The sequence below is a fragment of the Microchirus variegatus genome (genome assembly GCF_963457635.1).
Source record: "Microchirus variegatus genome assembly, chromosome: 20".
NCBI classification, from domain to species: domain Eukaryota; kingdom Metazoa; phylum Chordata; class Actinopteri; order Pleuronectiformes; family Soleidae; genus Microchirus; species Microchirus variegatus.
Genome location: NC_139821.1, coordinates 17376608 through 17395821, shown reverse-complemented (window position 1 = coordinate 17395821; position 19214 = coordinate 17376608). Strand labels below are relative to the sequence as shown.

Genomic DNA, 19214 nt, shown 5'->3' with positions numbered 1-19214 from the left:
CATATTTTGTTTTAAGATAAATAAACAAACAATAATAAGTTATAAGAAGGACACTGAATGATGAACACTGAAATATGAACAGTGAATATGAAACATGGGGCAGTTAGGTGTGTTGTTGGAGATGGGAGAAAGGAAAAGATGGCGAGTGAGTCAGTGACTGAGTCAGTGAGTGAGTGAGTGAGTGACTGACTGACTGACTGACTGACTGCAGCATGTGTGAGAGTCCAGCTCAGGTGGAGCAGAGACTCCAAATGTACAGGCTTTGGTCTTTGCACGTAAACTCCCTACATTTCAGCAGGTGCTGCCAACTCTTGTCTTTCTATCAGTGCAAAAATTACACAGCCTCCTGTCCTCACATTTACTCATGAGAAAAGGACCTGCAGCATCAGCACTCTGCAGGTATGCAACCATTCCTGCAGCAGCTGATGAGCAGGGAAGCCGCCCTCTCCTCTCGATGTGTGGGGGGTCACCAGCATCTCTCCCACCACAGCATAAAGGTGTTATACAGCCAAACATCAACCAGGTTGTGGAAAGGTCCAGTTGCTACCTATTTATTCTCTTTCTGCAGGGGTTGGTGCCGACAACCTAACAAAAGAAAAACAACACTTAAAAAAACAATATAAAAAAATGTATCCAAGTATTCTTTCTCATGATACATATATTATTTATGTTATGCCAAATTTGCATCAAAAAAACTGACATATATTTTACACAAGAACATAAGAGTAACAATAAATACATGTGTGCGTAACTGATGCGTAATGGCACGTACCTGATCAAGGTTTCTGTCTTCCTTTCCTTTTTTTTTTACACTTATTTGTGGAGTAGCACATTCCTGCCTCCTCAGGGGATGGAAGAGACCATTGTGTGTGTCTTCATAAAAGCTTCATCCACCTCCACTTCACTCTCATCTTCAGATCAGTCTTCAGATGAGTTGGAGTTGGAAAACAGCTGGTCTGTTTCTACTTCTGAGGCCTCATCCATGTCAGCCTCTGAATCCTCAGAGTTCATGATCATTTCCAAAGCCTCCTGTGTGGTGTAAAGTCTTTCCATTTCCAAAATGACTGCTGCTGCACTACTGCTCATACTTATAACCATGGCTGCAGTGCATCTGCATACTAGAACTATCTCAGCAAGACTCAAAACAAAGTCCAACTTTGTTTTGGTTCCTGCTGCTGAGCTATCTTTGAAGTGCTAAAAGGCGAATCGCGGTCTTTGTACAAAGACAACATGAGATTTGCTTGTAGCTACAGCACCGTAACCTATTGTCATAAGCACACCCAGCCTCGCTTTCAATAAAGCACACACTGGCATTTTATAATTGTGAAGTTTGAGTGTGTTCATGCGGTCAGAAAAATTAAAAATTATCTGCTCAGTAGCCTTTCCAAAAATAACTTTGCCTTCCTTGTAAATGCATTCTCTCCCCTGGAGCGTGATCTGGACACGCCTTTTCAGGTGAGACAGGAATTAATCACCGAAATACATAGGTATTAATCCTGACTTTAAATTAGATTCATAATACACTTTAAATTTAAATTACTTAATTTCCAATAATAATAAGAATTATAGCAATAATAAACAATAATTTCCTCCATAACACAAAATATAGTTACTTTAAGAATATTGTAAACAAAACCTCTAAATGGAACAACAAGGGAATGATCTGATTCCCGGCTCCAGACGGACAATACTGTGGCTATAAAGAGACTGATGATGCCCAGGATGAGCTGTAATGCGATTCACATTGTTATTTTATTATTATTATTGTTGTTTTATTATTATTATTTGTTGAATAAAAGTTCAAAATCATTTTGATTGAGGTTTATTTCTTATCTGTCACTTTTGTTCCATTACAATGTATGTTTTTATAGTAAGTGACTTCATTCAGATGGCAAACATTTCAGTAGCAGAGCTGCTAACCCCAAATCTCCGGCTCTTGAAACGGTAAACGGTGGAAACTTACATCTGTTCCTTTCGTCTGTTTGGAGTAACATCCCAGTACAATGCACGTTTTCACCATATCGAAAGAATAACACGTAAATTACAAGTTGTATATAGAGTTGGTCAAGGGAATGTGGATGTCTACAGGTATTACGCTAGAAATACCGGCAGTAAACAGTGGGTGTGGCCTAGGGCTGTAGCAGGCGTGTGCTTGTGGGGCAGCGAGCACAGTGCATTCTGGGAGTTGTTGCCGTTCGTGTACATGATCGAAAAATACATTTTTCTGCCTTTCTCGGCCAAGAAGACACTTTCTTCAAAAATTATTTCTCATTTATACTCCATAGATGACCCACTTTTAATAGACATTCATCTTCCCAGCGGTGAAATATCCCTTTAAATTAAATGGGTTTTAATACTTTGGTACCTATGAAATCTCAAATGGCACAGATGGTGCCAAACTATGCCAAAAGAGAGAATGCCTTGACATCTCTTTACTAAAACCTATATCATTTTACTCTGCTTCACTTCAGCAGCATCAGAGGTTGCACAGCTCATGTCCACATGTTGTTACATGACCTCCATGTGTTTTTAAGCTCCGACTGCATATTTTAAAGGTGATATCATCCCCAAATCTCTGACTACAACAGCCTTCGCTACAGGCTGTGACAAACCCAGTGATCCAGATGGATCCTTGCATTTAAAGACTTTTTACTTTTTTGTCATTATGTATTGTATGTTTTGGGTAAGATCTACTGCACGTCTGTCTGTCCAGTGAGCGGATCCCTCACCTGTGGTTCTCCCTAAGGTTTCTACCCTTTTCCCTGATACAAGGGTAAAAAACCTTGGTAGTTTCTCCTTACCCTGGTCAAAGGTCTAAGGACAGAGGATGTTGCCAACCCTGTGAAGTCCCGTGAGACAAACTATGTTTTGTAAACTGTGGGCTATACAAATAAAGATTGATTGATTGATTGATTGATATTTGCTTTAAAAGTCTCTCTCCATTTTCTCGATCGCCTCCTCTTATTTCACTTCACCCCAGCACGCGTTCCTCTGTATGAGTTCCTTCGGTATGTAATTTCCACTCCTGTTCCACCAGATAATATGGTTAAGTCTTGGTTAAGAACTCCACAAAATGCAATAGTTGTAGCAATAATACTTATACGTAGCCTAGTAAAATACTAGATAAACATACACACTACACACAGCTGCACACGACAGGCTGCTGTCTCACCGGCCCCATGACAGAGGTGCATTGGTTAAAGCACATATCCTGACTGAAGATGACTGTATGTGCAAGAGAGACAGACACCTTGACAGAGCAAGATGCAGTGTTGCCTGAGAAGTACTTGGTGAGTGTCTGGACTGGGGTCAGGTCATCTACAACCAGTGATGTGCGGTGAGGTTCATGACTGGCACTCGTCAGATGCACAAATATATGAACCCAAAGTTGAAGCTTATATTTCAATTTTGACTAATTGAAACATTAGTTGTTTTAAAAGCTTTTAATTATGCTTTTATAAATTCCAATATTCCATACTGTTCAACAATATGATAGCAAGAAAAGCAAAATAATATTTATTAATATATGGTCAAATTAGATTTGGAAGTGTGGAAGTGCTGGATGATCCCTCCAACAAGTAGTGGAATCGGAGTGCTATAAACTTTATACATAATGTGATGTCTTATTCAAGTATAGGTCAAGTAGTCTGTTAATATTGACTAATAGCCTGTCTTAACTGTATATTAAACTTTAACAGGCATGTTAAGTTCCTGTTCAAGTGGTCAAGTATCTTCAGGAGTTCTAGAAAGGATGTGGGCACTGAAACTTGTTTAAGTTTCATGAGGACCTTTCACCCGTGAGGCAAATCATCTGGTCAAGGCACATCACTGTAGGAGAGGTATAAAATGTTTTAATCTTTAATTAATTAATCTTTTAATCTTGGAACATTATATTTAGTCATATTTTGAATATCTTTTTTTACAGTATGTCGATTTTCCATACTGTTTGCTAATAATCAAAAATGATTTGATTATTTGACATTATTTGATTTGAAAATCTAAAATTGTCTCTGTAAACTGTGCACAAACCTACAAAAAAGACGCCACATGACCACGCTTTGCTGTGCTCGTACACAGCTGTGACGTCACTCTGGGAAATAAGGTTTGCCTGGGCTTTTTATGGCATTTAGGAAGGTTTTCAAATACGAAACTCCATGAATTAAAAATATAGAATACAAAGATGTATAAGGCCGTGTCCATGTCTCGAGATGTCCTGTGCACAGTTTTACAGGCATCTCTTTCAGGCTTTTAGCAAGCAGTGCATCCAGGCGTCTTCGGTTGCAAGCCATCAGGAGGAGCGACTGGAAGAAATTAGACGCCCTACTTTTAGCGGGACACCCTAAAGACGCCCTATTTTTCCCCAGGTAACCACCGAAACGATGTTGTGATGACGCGCGACTAGGCGCGTGCTGGCCGTAGTTTTTGCCAGCACTCGCCTGTCTATACCCGCTTAGAGTCTGTCCAAGATCAGTTTGGAACACCACAAGATTCCAACAAGGTGTGAGTACACGTGGAACAGCACCTATTAAATGCTGGAAAGTCTCTTTGCGCAAAAGCGAAACTTGGGTGCAGCGCAGCGCGGATTATGAACTCCCTGCGACACTCTCTTCTCTCTCTCTCTCTCTCTTTGAGCAGTTAACTAAAAAGATCAGCTCATCTGATGCATCTGTTATTCCCTTAATTACGGCGCTAAAGTGTCTTCTAAAGAAAGAATGAGACCACGGAGTGCGTGCGTAAAAAGTGCGCTCTTGAGAATCTGTCAACAGTTTACTAAGATCTACTCGGATCCCCTGAATTTCATCGCGACTGTAATCGATCCTCGTCATGTGAGGATAAAACTGCGCATAGAGAAATTATCCATTCCATCCATACAAAGGGTCCTCTTACAGCGGCGCACGATGCAGGAGAGAGAAGAGCAGAGTCAGCAGGGGCGGTGCGCAGAAAGGCCTGCACCAGATGAGGGGCACCCTCTATAATTGCAATGCCTTGACTTTAGTGATGTCAGTACACACAGTCCCAGCCATAATAACAAAATGATGTTAAAAAAATAAATAAAATAAATGTTACAAAATTGACACAATAATTAATTTAGGTTTTTCAGTTTTTTTCCATTTTGAGTTACTTGCCCTTACTTCATGAGTCACCATAATGGTCCTTCAAAAAGCCTCAGAATGTCCCATTTTTTTTACCTCAAATTAATTACATTTACGCAATTAAATTAACGCAATTAAAAAAAAATATATATATATATATATATTTTTATTTTTATTTTTATTAAAAAAAGGCTAAATAGAATTGCCCTCGTTCCGGAGGGCAAGGGGGGGACACCTTCTAAAAAAAGTCCTAGCTAAAAGCCTGATCTCTTTTACTATTGTGGTCAATGGGAAAATTGTTTTTGGGGGCCCATGAGTATTTTTCTTGTTGCAGTACCCACAGACGGCCACCATGACAAAATTGTCTTCAAGGTTGTGCTCTATCCAGATTTTATAATATATCTTTGAGAGATTTTATATCTCACAAAGTCAATTATTTCTCACCAAAACTATTTCTATTTAAATATTACCAGCATGTTCAATGAGCGACACCAGCACACCACTTGACCATACATTTTTTCCAAATAAATCTGCTTCAGTGTCTGAAATTGGCTGTATGTCTGTGTATATCCCAGTACCCCAGTTTGGGAATCACTGATGTAAGTGAATCAAATCTCTAGTCTAGGGGTTTATTGTATTTTTTTAATTTTGCTAATGTGTTTCCTCATGTGTGTGTGTGTTTGTGTATAAACTATAAAAGTGTTGTAACATTTGAGAATATGTAAAATATAGTTTGATGTTAGATTGGATCTTACACTAAAAAAACACAATGAACCAGCATCCATATCAATGTATAAGCTCTTAGGAAACTCTAAGTATTTAACCTTAAAAAACAACTGTTTAATACACCCCTACTTTAAAAATCCTGTACTATCCCTTTAAGTAACACCAAGGCAGTGGAGCAGCAGTTCTGGGACACTGTAATGTGTTTTTGATAAACAGTTTAATTATTAGGAAGGACATAGATAGAAAGGGAGGCGTATTAGGCTGGAATTGATCAGGGTGCAGTCTGACCTGTGCACCTTGTCTAAACAGCAGTGTGAATGAATGAATAAACGTGTGTCACTGCTCTGCCTCCCACTGTTTACCTTTGTTCCACTGGAGCCTGTGCAAGGCAGTTGAGTGTGGCTGATGCCAGACGTGTTTGGTAAGAGCTTGTTCTGTGTGGGAGATCAGACAGGTGGAGGGCAGGCCAATGCTGCAAAAAACTAATGAGTTTGTAGAAATGTCCCATTGGTTTATCTGTATGTTGTTGTGTGTGAGTGTTGCAGAAGAAAAGTGTGTTTCATTTTGTAATTAAAGAGAATTCGTTATTTGATGACTAGAATATGGAGGACCCGGATGCAGACAGGACCACGAGGACAGTTTAAAGGACTTTATTAAGGCGGACAGGTAAGTACAATGACAAGGTAGGTATGTGTGAGTCAGTCTGCAGCAGGAAGACGAAGGAAACGCCGTTCCTCTGTGGCAGGTTTATAGTTCGTTGTTGTGTTCCGAATGGAACGGACTCACTCTGGTGGTAGAAGCTCTGGAGATGAGGTGAGTAGCTGAAGACACTTCCACAGGAAGAAAAGCGGAAGTGGCAGCGTCTCAGCGGAGGCGAAGGCAAGCAGAGAGAAATCACTGAAGACAGGAGGATCCGTGAAGAACAGCGGGTGCTGTATGACGAGGAGGCGACGAGGAGGAAAGCAGGCAGAAGGCGGAAGACGGAGACGAACCCAGGAGAGTAGTGATCGTGGAGCTTCTGTGTCTTTGCCGCTGACAGGAGACGTGGCGACCTGGAGAGGAGACGAGGTAAGTACTTTGGAAATCAATAGTTTCTTGTAGCGGGTAGAACGATCTTTACCGGCGGTAGCGAAACTATGATCTGACGCTGGAGTCACCGCTGGTTCCCGCTTAAGTAGTGCTCCTGATTGGAGATCAGGAGCAGCTGGGTGGAGATGCACAGGTGTGGTGATCAACAGCGTCATCAGGAAAAGTAGTTCAACCACGACCCCTGCAGAGATAGAGCAAAGACACGGAGCAGCAGGGAAAACACAGGAACTTGCAGAAATGAATGATTGAGTGAGTGTGTGGATTGTGACAGTACCTCACCCTCAACGGGAGCCTTGGGGTGGTCGCGGTGGAAGTCCCGGACAAGGGACTGGTCCAGGATGAATCGGCGGGGGATCCAGGACCTCTCCTCCGGACCGTAGCCCTCCCAGTCCACCAGATACTGGAAACCTCGACTCCGTCAACGGATATTGAGGATCTTGTTCACCGTATAAGCAGCGTCGCCGTCTATGACCCTAGGTGGAGGAGGGGGTTCGGCGGGAGGGACCAGGTCAGACTCTACCACGGGCTTGAGCAGAGATACGTGAAAGGTAGCTTTTATCTGGGAGCCAGCTTCTTGGATTCCACCTGGAGCGGGAGTTCTTTGGTGGAGAGCCACACCTTCTGGCCTGGTTGGTAGTCGAGGGCTGGTCTACAGTGTCGGTTGGCCTGTCTCTGGGTCAGTTGGGAGGCTCTGAGGAGGGCGGCTCGTACCTCTTGCCAAACAGTCTGACAGCGTTGGATATCTGCCTGTACGGAAGGGACGGCCAGTTCCCTTTCTTGACAGTTGAAGAGGGGTGGTTGGTAACCCAGGGAGGCCATGAAGGGTGAGACACCGGTAGATGCAGACGTGAGGGAATTGTGGGCGTACTCAATCCATGGCAGGAAGGAGCTCCAGGCAGCGGGATAACGTGCAGACACACAGCGCAGGGCAACCTCCATACTCTGGTTAGAGCGTTCGGTCTGGCCGTTAGACTGCGGTTGGTAGCCCGATGACAGGCTGGCGGAAGCCCCCAGGGCAGAGCAGAACGCCTTCCACACCTGTGATGTGAACTGAGGGCCTCTGTCAGACACAATGTTTGTTGGAATCCCGTGGAGGCGGAAGACGTGTTGCACCAACAGGTCACCGGTCTCGGTGGCGGAGGGCAGTTTGGGGAGGGGGATATAATGAACAGACTTTGAAAAACGATCGACGACAGTCAGGACCGTGGTGTTTGTGTCAGAGGGGGGGAGACCAGTAACAAATTCAACTGCTATGTGGGACCATGGACGGTGGGGGATGGAGAGGGGGTTGAGAAGTCCTGCAGGAGGGCGATTCGACGTCTTCCCACAGGCACAGGTGGGACAAGCAGAGACGAAGGCAGCTGTGTCTTGGGGAAGGGTAGGCCTACCGCTGCCTGATGAACTGGCTGGTGCGAGAGGTTCCCGGGTGACATGCCAGTTTCGAGGAATGTCCCCACTGAAGTACCTCGGACCTCATGGCAGTGGGAACAAAAAGCCGGTTAGGAGGACTAGCATCAGGTTCGGCTTGTTGAGCTCTGCGTACTCTCTCCACTGGCCAGGATGCTGTGCCAAGGATGCAGGAGGGAGGAAGGATCGGGTCGGGTTCCTGATCCGGAGGATCAGGGGAGTAGAGGCGGGACAGGGAAAGGGCAAGGAAAAGGAAAAGGGCCCACCGAGCCTGTCAGGAATTGAGGCGCTTGGCGTCATGGAGGTAGGATAAGTTCTTGTGGTCGGTCCAGACCACAAAAGGCTGGGCGGTCCCTTCCAGCCAGTGTCTCCATTCTTTCAACGCCAGGACGACAGCTAGGAGCTCCTTGTTCTCTAGGTCGTAATTCTTCTCCGCAGGTGATAGGCGACGGCTGAAGAAGGCGCAGGGATGGAGCTTCTGGTCGCCTGGGTCATGCTGGGAGAGGACCGCTCCTACTCCGGTGTCAGAGGCGTTGACCTCCACTGTGAATTGCCGCTCGGGATCAGGGTGGGACAGTATGGGTGCCGAGGTGAATCTCTCCTTGAGATGTAGGAAGGCAGAGTCGGCTTCATGGGACCAGCGGAAAATCTGTTTGGGAGAAGTGAGCTTAGTTAATGGTTCAGCGATGCGGCTATAGTCTTTGATGAACCTTCGGTAAAAGTTTGCAAAACCTAGGAACCGTTGGAGCTGTTTGCGAGTTAAAGGAGTGGGCCAGTCCTTAACTGCCGAGATCTTCGCAGGATCGGGAGAAAGTTTGCCCTGTTCAACGATAAATCCCAGAAAGGGTACGGACTTGGCGTGGAACGAGTAACTGGTGTGAACTTGAGTAAAATTTAGTATCTGTACTTTAACTCAAGTAATGAAGCTGTGTACTCTGTCCGCCTCTGCATATCAGAGAATTTTTGGCCTCAGGTAACAAGCTAACCTGAATGAAGTAATTATTACTATGCATAACAATGTTAAGATAAATGAATGTTTGAGAGCAACATCGTAATTAAACTCAAGTTAAGGTCTTGCATTAAGTCAAGCTATTGTAGCTTAGATGACGTACTCGGGTCCTGATTACATTGTAATCATACAATAGAATATCCTGGACATGATTGTCAATAACGTATCCTTAAGCATCGAGAGTCGTGTAGGACTTTAAGTTCTTGATATAAAGACTCGGCGTGTTGATCAGATACGAGTGGATATCGGGCCACTGCAGATGGGGCTACTTTGTCTCGTCATTAATCCACTCACCGGCGCCTAAAGCATATGGGTCATCAAGCTGTATCCCATTCACCAAGGTTAATTTTCCTAGCATAACTTGCTTTATCACTAGGCGACAAGCTGGCGTAGTACGGGGAAAACGTCTCCTTTTTTTAGCCCTCTGAATTCGTACATGAGAGCCGGCTAACTTCACAACAACATTGCTAGTTAAACGCTGAGTAGCGCCCTTCTACAACCGAACTGCACTTGCATTCACAGTGTTTGTTAACAACAACAACAACTGTTCTATGACGACTCCGCCCACGTTGAGGAGGTACTATAGAGTACTGGAAAACGACATACCAGATAGCAAACCAAGTAGTCAAGTAGTGCTAGAACTGTATAGCTGAAAAGCGCTAATGCATCTGTTCTTCTGTAACACGCATTCACACAACCACAAATGTTTGCACACTGTGCGCAGCAATCCTTTTAAAATCTGAGTAAAATAAGTCAGAAGGCCACAAAAAGCCAGAATTCTGAATTTAGAATGACAACTTTTGATTTATTCCTTTTCCGTTGTAATATCTCTTCTCCTTGACCTTTACACTATATTTAACTTGTTAACATTTTATTATTTTTTCTTATTTATTTTGGGGTTTTGCAGCTGTTTTAGTCACATTTGATACATTTTTATTTATTTGGTACAAAACAAAATACTTTTTGAAAGGTTGAACAATTTCTGTAGCTTTTCCCTCATAGGAAACTAATTGAGAGAGCATATCAAAGGCAATGGGATTTTGTTTACCTCTGGAAAGATCAAAGGCAACATCATCCCTAAGTGTAGTTTCTGTAGAAATGCTCATTGAAGTTTCTGAAGGAGAAGTCAGATTTCTGAGATAAGTTGGTTAGTTGATAGTAGTAGTAGTAGTAAGTTACAAGACGTGATATTCATGTTTTTATTTTATTTTCCAATTCTTGAAATCTGATTTGTTGATTTAAAGTCAGAATAGTATTTATATTAACATTTCCACCTCAAAAACGGTAAAAAAAAGAAAAGAAAAAGGAAAAAAAAAAAAGCCAACAACACACTTTTACTTAAACATTTGTCCCCCCCCCCCCCCCCCCCCCCCCCCAAAAAAAACAAAAACAAAAAAAACAAAGTAAGTCAGTGACAGGCTGTTTGCTTGGTTACGTAACACTTAAGAGCCTCAGTGGCCCACACGTGTGTAAATTCCCACGCGTGACCACACGCTTCCGAGAAGAGGGGGGTAAAGAGGGGTTGCGAGAGCGACGTGATCGCGCACGTACAGCGCCGAGTGTAGCACGTTGAACGCCCCCTGCTACTGTGGAGGCCAGGCTATACGGTTGTGTGTATGTGTGCGCGTGTGCGTGAGTGAGTGAGAGCTCAGACAGCCCTGCCTCTGTCTCTTCTCTCTCTCTCTGTCACACACGCGCAGACAAGCAGGTGTTTGTGACAGCAGCTCGCGCTTCCTCAGCTGCGGACACATTTTCAGTCGTAACGTCTTTTTCTACGCAAACACCGTCACCATGTTGTGGACTGCGACTCAAGCCTTACGGAGATTCTCCACGTCGTCTGTGAGTATAGACGTGTTTGAGTTGCATTTCAGCAGCACACACAGTTGTGTTGCTTTTATATCTAATAATTGTAATAATAATAAAGCTCTGTGACATTGTCAGTGAGCGGTCCGTCATGTAGTTCGCTTCCAGCTCCTCCACAGGTCAGTGTTAGCATGATGGAGAGGTGTAGCGGCGTCACGGTGTGCCACGTTAGCCTTCATCTTCAGCCTGTACTGTACAATCTGTAGAGGAATTGCATCAGCACGGCAGCACTGCACTGTGCAGTGTATGAGTGTAGAGGAGGCCGTCAGCGGCTTAGACAGGAGAAGCCACTCGCTCCCCCTCTCGACTCACCATTGCTGTGTGTGGGTGCTAAAGTAGCTAGCCGCTGCTTTGGGGATAAATGTCTTTGACTGCATCACATAGCACGTTAGACAGTACAGTGTTAGCCGGAGAGGGTGCCTCGTGCGCCTGACAGCACCATTCATATGCTGTGCATGAAACCTGAAACCACCTTCCTTCCACCTCAAGTGTGTGCTCCTACAGTCAGATGAAGTTGACAGCCTGACTTCTACAGTCTTGGACTTTACACCAACACCAAGATCAGTCTGATAACAGCTGTCAATAGTGTTTAACACATTTACTGGACCACCTGACATAAAAAAGGAGAAAAGCAAAGGTTTTTGTGTAAAGTTTGATAATAGGAACAGTGGTCTTAAAGCAGAAGAGTATATCAGTGTAGTTGGGACTAATGTGTTGTTTCCTCTCATTACAGAATTATTACCAGAATAAGCTAAAACTAGCGATTATTGGCCAGAGCCTGTTTGGCCAGGAGGTGTACAGCAGCCTGAGGAAGCAGGGTCACAGAGTGGTGGGTGTGTTCACTGTACCTGACAAAGATGGCAAAGCTGATCCACTGGGTGAGTGTTTCCCTCCCTTTTTAACTTCGGGTTCTCTGGTCTTCTCCCCCAGTTGTCCACCACCAGAAAGCATGTAACCTCCCCGATTTGCTCTTTCTCTTATCTCATACTAGCGAAGCGTAATTTTGGCCCAGTCCCATTTTCTCCATTCAGCCTACTACTTCCTCTTAATCTGTAATAATTGTAAGGTCTTGACCTCATGAAATGATTTTGAAAGTCGACTAATCATCAATTATTGATACGATTAATTTACTAATCAAGGAAATAATCACACAATTACTCAATGGCTCACTTATGCTACCAGCTTTTGAATTTACCTTGAGATAATTTACCATGTGATAACTAGCAATTAAGCCAATAAAAATACTTGATTCTAAAGTATTTAATTAGCATTGCTGCTGTTTAGGATATCTCTTACAAAAGATAAATAAAACTCTTTAAATACATTTTTAGTTTTCATCCAAGAACTGGCAAAATGCTGATACAGTATCGATAAGTATCAATTTTTATGTCAACTAAGAAATCTTGATAAAGAATTTATTCAATTTTGTGCACAGTGTTCTGTGCTCTACAGTGCCTGTTCCAACTACATGGTGACATGCTATGTCAGATGTGTTGGTGAAGGTCATCCAGGTCATAATATCTTCTTCAGTAGTTGACTGTAGGGATGTCACGGTTAACGGTGTAACGGTAAACCGCAATAACATTTTTGACAGAGCAGAAACAGAGCAGCAACTCAATAAACATTTCCCCTCTTTTATTTTACTTTGATCACATATCACTGGTCGACGCTAAATGGGTGACGTTAGCGAGCCGGTTTGCAAGACTGTCTGAAGTCACATTTGCAGCAGTGCTTCTCGTGCACAATAGTTGCGACTGGGAAGCGCATATCTCGGGTCCATCGTTTTCATTAGCTTTTCATTAACGTGTCTTTGGCAATGTGAAAGGACACCGATTTTGTTATTGCACACCACTTGTCTGGAGTTTTGTCGGGTTGTGGACGGCTTGCGCCTGTGGCTTCTGCAGCGCGCAGTTTCACACTCTGCATATATTGCACTTTGTGCCACGTTTTTAAGTTATGAAAAAGATTCGTATTGCTTCCATCACTGGCTGCAACGTGCTTATGGCACTCCCTACATAAAGCGTGGTTTTGTTGCTCGTCCGATGATTTGTATCCAAACCATCTAGAAATTATTGAGCCACTGCTTTTTCTTTTACTAACCCAGACAATCTCCTTCGCACGCTCCGCAGACGCTGCTGCTTTCTCCATGTGAAGCGGAGTGTCTGTACCTGCCCCTCCCCTCTCTGTGCATGAAAGAGGGGCGGGAGGAGCAGTGCAGAGAGCTCCGGTCAGCGGCTTGTCTGGAGCAAGGATCACAGCACTAATTTGAACTATATCGATATACGCGATAGGGTCTAATTCCATATCGCATTTAAAAAATATATCGATATATCGTAAATATCGATATATCGCCCAGCCCTAACTGTGGCTAACTGGACTTGCTTGAGTTGGATTGAAGACACTTCACCTCTCATCCAAAAGACTTCTTCAGTTCTGACTAACTCAGAATCAGGTATTTAACATTTGAGGCTGATACCGGTCTAGAGTCGTTAAAGCGGCCATAGGACGGAAGTTCCAATTAACGCTGTTTTTTTTGGTGTGTATCTGCGCCATTACCTCGTTATAACAAACTGGTCAGCAAGATGTCTGCAAGATGCCTGTTCTTGTTAAGTAACCAGCTTTTCTCCTGAACAGCGGATCCTCCTGGTCCAGGCACTAGTCCGGGAACATCCGGTTGTGTACATTATATCGCAGAAGAAGAAAGTCCGTTGTAGAGGTTTCTCACTTGCGACAATGTGTGTACTTGCCTCACTAAAGTCAAGGCATTGCAATTATAGAGGGTGCCCCTCATCTGGTGCGGGCCTTTATTTTCTGCGCACCGCCCCTGTTGACTGTTCTTCTCTCTCTCCTGCATTGTGCACCGCTGTAAGTGGGCTCTCCGCAATGTCTGCATCCAATGCAGTGCAATGGATAATGTCTCTATGCGCAGTTACATCTAGAGCTGAAACAATTAATCAATGAATCGATTATTAATCGATTACTAAATTAATCGCCAACTATTTTGATAATCGATTAATCAGTTTGAAGCTTTTTTCGTGATTAAAATAAGATTTCTGATTGTTTTAGCTTCTTAAATGTGAATATTTTCTTAGTCTTTGCTCCACATAACAAAGAAATCATTAAAACTGAATCATTTTGGTTTGTGGACAAAACAAGACATTCAAGAACATCGTCATTTCCACGTTTGACAAACACTGATCAACGTTTTTTTTTAAATTTTCTGACATTTTATGGACCAACAGATTCATCGATTAATCGAGAAAATAATCGACAGATTAATCGATTACGAAAATAATCGTTGCAGCTCTAGTTATATCCCCACATCCATATATGACACATTCATAATGATCTTTATGACAAGGATCGAGTAAAGTCGCGATGAAATACAGGGGATCAGAGTAGATTTTAGTAAAACGCATTGACAGATTCTCAAGAGCGCACTTTTTATTGTTTTCACTCCTGCAGCCAAGTTTCGCTTTTGGCCAAAGAGACTTTCCAGCATTTAATATGTGCTGTTCCACCGTGTCCTCGCGTCTTGTTGGAATCGTTTTATTGGTGTTCCAAACTGATCTTTTGCAGCCAAACAATAATGCTGAACTGTAGATCGGTTAAAACTACTTTAACAATCCTAAAAACGTGGGTTAATCTCCGACAATTACCAGGGAAATGTCTGACATGTCAATATTTAACCGAGAAGTCTGGTCCGCGATGGTCCTCCACTCGTTTGTGTGGGTGTGTGTAAGCCAGAAGAAGGGGATTGGCCAGTGACGTCACTATCCTGCGCCGCTCCGTATTGCGAACTCATTTGAATTATGAAACACTTTTTGCGGCGAACATGAAAACGAAAAAGCATTTCTCTGTTTGCTTTGTCTTTTAATTAAGGCACAGAATAAGCAGTCTAGAAGTTGAAAATTAAAATGCAGTTTGGAATATTGATTATTAATTTTATTTATGAGTCAAAAATGCAGCTGCATTTTGAAAATGAAAAAGCATTTCTGTTAATGCATTTTAATTTTCAAATTTGACATTTCAAATTGGATTTTGTTACCTTTTTGCTGGAGGATGTTTTGAAAATTAAATCTTAAATGTAATTTTCTTTATCATTTGAATTAAGTCACAGAATGAGAAGTCTTGAATTTGAAAATGAATATGCATTTTGAAATATTGATTATTCATTTTATTTATGTGTCACAAAATGCAGCTCCATTTTGAAAATGAAAAAGCATTTCTGTTAATGCATTTTAATTTGGATAATGGCACAAATTTGCTTCCATAGTTCCTGGGGCATTTACCCTTCAGTTTGGTCTTCAGCAAGTGAAATGCATGCTGAATCGGATTCAGGTCAGGTGATTGACTTGGCCATTGCATAACATTCCACTTATTTGCCTTGAAAAACTCTGGTTGCTTTTGCAGTATCCTTTAATTGTCCATCTGCACTGTGAAGCACCGTCCAATGAGTTCTGAAGCATTTGGCTGAATATGAGCAGATAATATTGCTCCAAACACTTCAGAATTCATCCTGCTGCTTTTGTCAGCAGTTATATCATTAATAAATACAAGGGAACCAGTTCCATTGGCAGTCATACATGCTTACGCCATGACACTACCACCACCATGCTTCACTGATAAGGTGTTATGTTTTGGATCATGAGGAGTTCCTTTCCTTCTCCACACTCTTCTCTTCCCATCACTGTGGTACGAGTTGATCTTGGTCTCATTTGTCCATAGGATGTTCTTCCAGAATTGTATCGGCTTTTTTAGGTGTTGTTAGGCCTGTCACGATAACAAATTTTGCTGGACGATAAATTGTCTCAGAAATGATTGCGATAATCGATAATATTGTTGTTCTGAGATAATTTTAATCTAATACAATGATAATGGTATAATAATGCAGGTACACTTTTTCAAAGAGAAATACACATTTATTTTTAAAGGAATATTTAACACTAGAACACAATAAATTAACAAACAAGCAAAAGCAATAAATTAAATGGGTTACCTGCACTCTGCTGTGGTAGGCTACGCCAGGAGTCCCGCCTCCCCACACACCATGTGACTGACAAGTGACTGACATGAGGGTTCACTCATCGTTACTCTGGCTTTACACGGCAACGCTCCCGGGTGAAACCGAAAAAATATTTTATCAGATGTGCCTTTCGTTTAGACGGCGACATCGTTTTTGGGGCTTAAAAACGCAAAAAAATGAACCCACCCTCCAGAGTGGAAATCTTAAAAACACTCCGATGTCTCGTTCCCGTCTAAAGGGTTGAAAACGCAAAAGTGTTTCTGAGCTGCTCACGCTGGCACGACGCTGAAGTTGGCACCACATTCGACGCTGAAGTTGGCACCACATTCGACGCTGAAGTTGGCACCACATTCGCCTCAGGTTCTCTAAAGACAACCGGGGACGAATGTGGTGCCAACTTCAGCGTCGTCACGCTGGCCATCCTCCTGTACACTGACGTCAGATCCATGTGCAGTACAGACAAACAACAACAAACATGTGGATTAGAATCCATCAGTAGCACATTCAAGTCGCCTTAGCTGCTCTGATACCTATCCAGGAGTCATTTCAGCAATTACGCCGAGTTAATGTTGGGGTTTTTCGACTGTGGGCTACTCGGCGCTACTAGAGAGAAGTAGAAGGACATTTCAGCGCATGCGCGAGCTCCTGGTGTTGTTGTATGGCAGTGCTTCACAGTGCCACCTAGCCACCTGACATGCACACTACATCAAATTTCACACACTTTAGGACCCAAGAGGGAGAGAGAGAGAGACGGGGAAAACAAAAAAGCATGCAAATGGCATTTATCGCCAGAAAAATGATCGAGCTAATTTTAATTATCGTGTGATTAATTGATTTATTGAATATCGCGACAGGCCTAGGTGTTGTTTGGCAATTTCTAATCTTCTCGTGTCTTTGAGGCTCACCAATGGTTTACATCTTGTGGTGAACCCTCTGTATTAACTCTGGCGAAGTCTTCTTTTGATTGTTGACTTTGAAACACATACACCTACCTCCTGGAGAGTGTTTTTGATCTGGCCAACTTTTGTGAAGGGGTTTCTCTTCATCAGGGAAAGAATTCTTCTGTCTTCCACCACAGTGCTTTTCCGTGCTCTTCCAGGTCTTTTGGTGTTGCTGAGCTCACCGGTGCATGCTTTCTTTTTAAGAATGTTCCAAACAGTTGATTAGGCCACACCTAATATTTTTGCTATTTCTCTATTTCTCTGTTCACCTGTTTTGAAAATTAAAGCTGAAAGTGTGCAGTTAAAGCACATCTTGTTTGTTTCATTTCAAATCCATTGTAGTGGTGTATAGATCCAAAAAGAAGAGAATTGTGTCGATGTCCCAATATTTATGGACCTAACTGTACGTGGATCGATGTGTCCTGTCAGGATGAGCTGGCTCTTCTGTGCTGTGACATGCGTTTATGCATGTCAGACCAATGTGATCCCGTGATATATTTTTTCTTGGTGTGAGTGAAATGCTCCCATACCTTTTGATATTTTCAGGCGAGAGGGTGTTAGAGCAGCAGCCATGTCATTCTGATGTTTATCTGATTTCTCCCGCTGTTCAGTGCGCAGAGATGGATAGAAAGTGTGATGTTACAGTATGACAAAGCTGTGTGATGACGTAACCATAACAATTAATTGCAAATAAATTTGCCTGACTAATTTTATCAATTTATTTTTGACAATTAGGGATGCACCGATCCACCTTTTTTCACTTCCGATCCCGATATCTGATTTTAGATAGCTGCCGATACTCCGATACTATTCCGATATGGATGCTCTGTTTGCTTTAATATTATTATCATTGTTTTTGTCATCATTTTGATTATAAGGCTTTAATAAACTCCTTTATACAGCCAAGTGTGATATGTACGACTTTTACAACGTTTACAGCGACTTTACAGACCCCTGGCGACACACACACACACACACAGTGAGCGCATAGCAGCGCACACACGAACAGAGTCACAGACACACACACACACACATAAACGGAGTCACAGACGAGCCGTGAATGTTCAATCTCCAAACACAACGCGATGCCGGCGTTTTAAATAAATAAATAGCATCTCCCTGTTAATCATTGATTTCACCGGACATTTTGGCCGCCGATATTTTTTTTCGCCAGCTAAATTCACGTGACAACAGCCAAAAACCGGCATATATACCGGCTAACGTGAACCCTGGCTTGGAGGAGTGTGATTTTCATTGTTTTTATGCCGCTGTCAGAACTGTTCTCCTCAGCGAGCAGGCGTTTGAAACGGTGACGGCTGGGATTACGTCGGCTCGGCTGCAGGTTTGCGGAGCTGAACTTCCTGGTTAACTCCTGGTCAATCATGCTCGCCTGCTAGCTGGCTGTAAACTGTGGAATGGATTTCCTGAACGGAGTCGTGCATCATTACTCTGCGTCTCATCGAGACACGCCTCAATTCAGGAAACCCATTCCACTTTTTACAGCCAGCTAACAGAGCAGTCAGGGAATCACTTGTGGAGACATTTCAGCAGACACACACACACAGACGGATCGGAAATTTCCGATCCAACTGTACAGATTTCCGATCCGTCAATTACGTCTGTATCGGATCGGCCCCATCCCTACTGACAATGTCGACTAATCATTGCTGCCCTGTCTCTGTGTGTTCACATCTGGAGCACTATGACATTTTAAAGAGACTGTTAAGAGACAAGGATTTTAAAGAGACTGTTAAAAAAGAAAAAGGCGAAGATGATCTGCTGGAGATCAAGAATCAAAACGAGGAAGAAATATGATTCAAGTGACTGAACATCGCAGGTTTGTTGGTTTGAGTGTTTATGCTGATCTACTGAAGTTATAAGAATTGTCTGAAAAAGAGAACTGTTCTGAGAGAAAATGCATTGTTGTCGGACCTTGCATTGAGGTCTGAGATGATATAGAGGCAACATTAACTCAAATTAACACATATTACAAGGCAGGCTTTTAGCCAGCAGGGCTTCCGGGCGTCCTGGGGACGCTCTGTACTGAAAACAATCAGAAA

At 42.8% G+C, this 19214-nt stretch overlaps 1 protein-coding gene across 1 annotated transcript in view; it reads left to right on the top strand.

Moving 5' to 3' along the window:
• Positions 1-11019: 11019 nt before the first annotated feature.
• The window catches only part of aldh1l2 (aldehyde dehydrogenase 1 family, member L2), a 49509-nt gene continuing 41314 nt past the window's right edge, over positions 11020-19214 (top strand). Inside the window, exons 1-2 of the mRNA XM_083907212.1 lie at positions 11020-11163; positions 11921-12065. Coding sequence (XP_083763338.1) covers positions 11116-11163; positions 11921-12065 — 193 coding nt within the window. The 5' untranslated portion in view covers positions 11020-11115. The remainder of the gene's footprint in view (positions 11164-11920; positions 12066-19214) is intronic.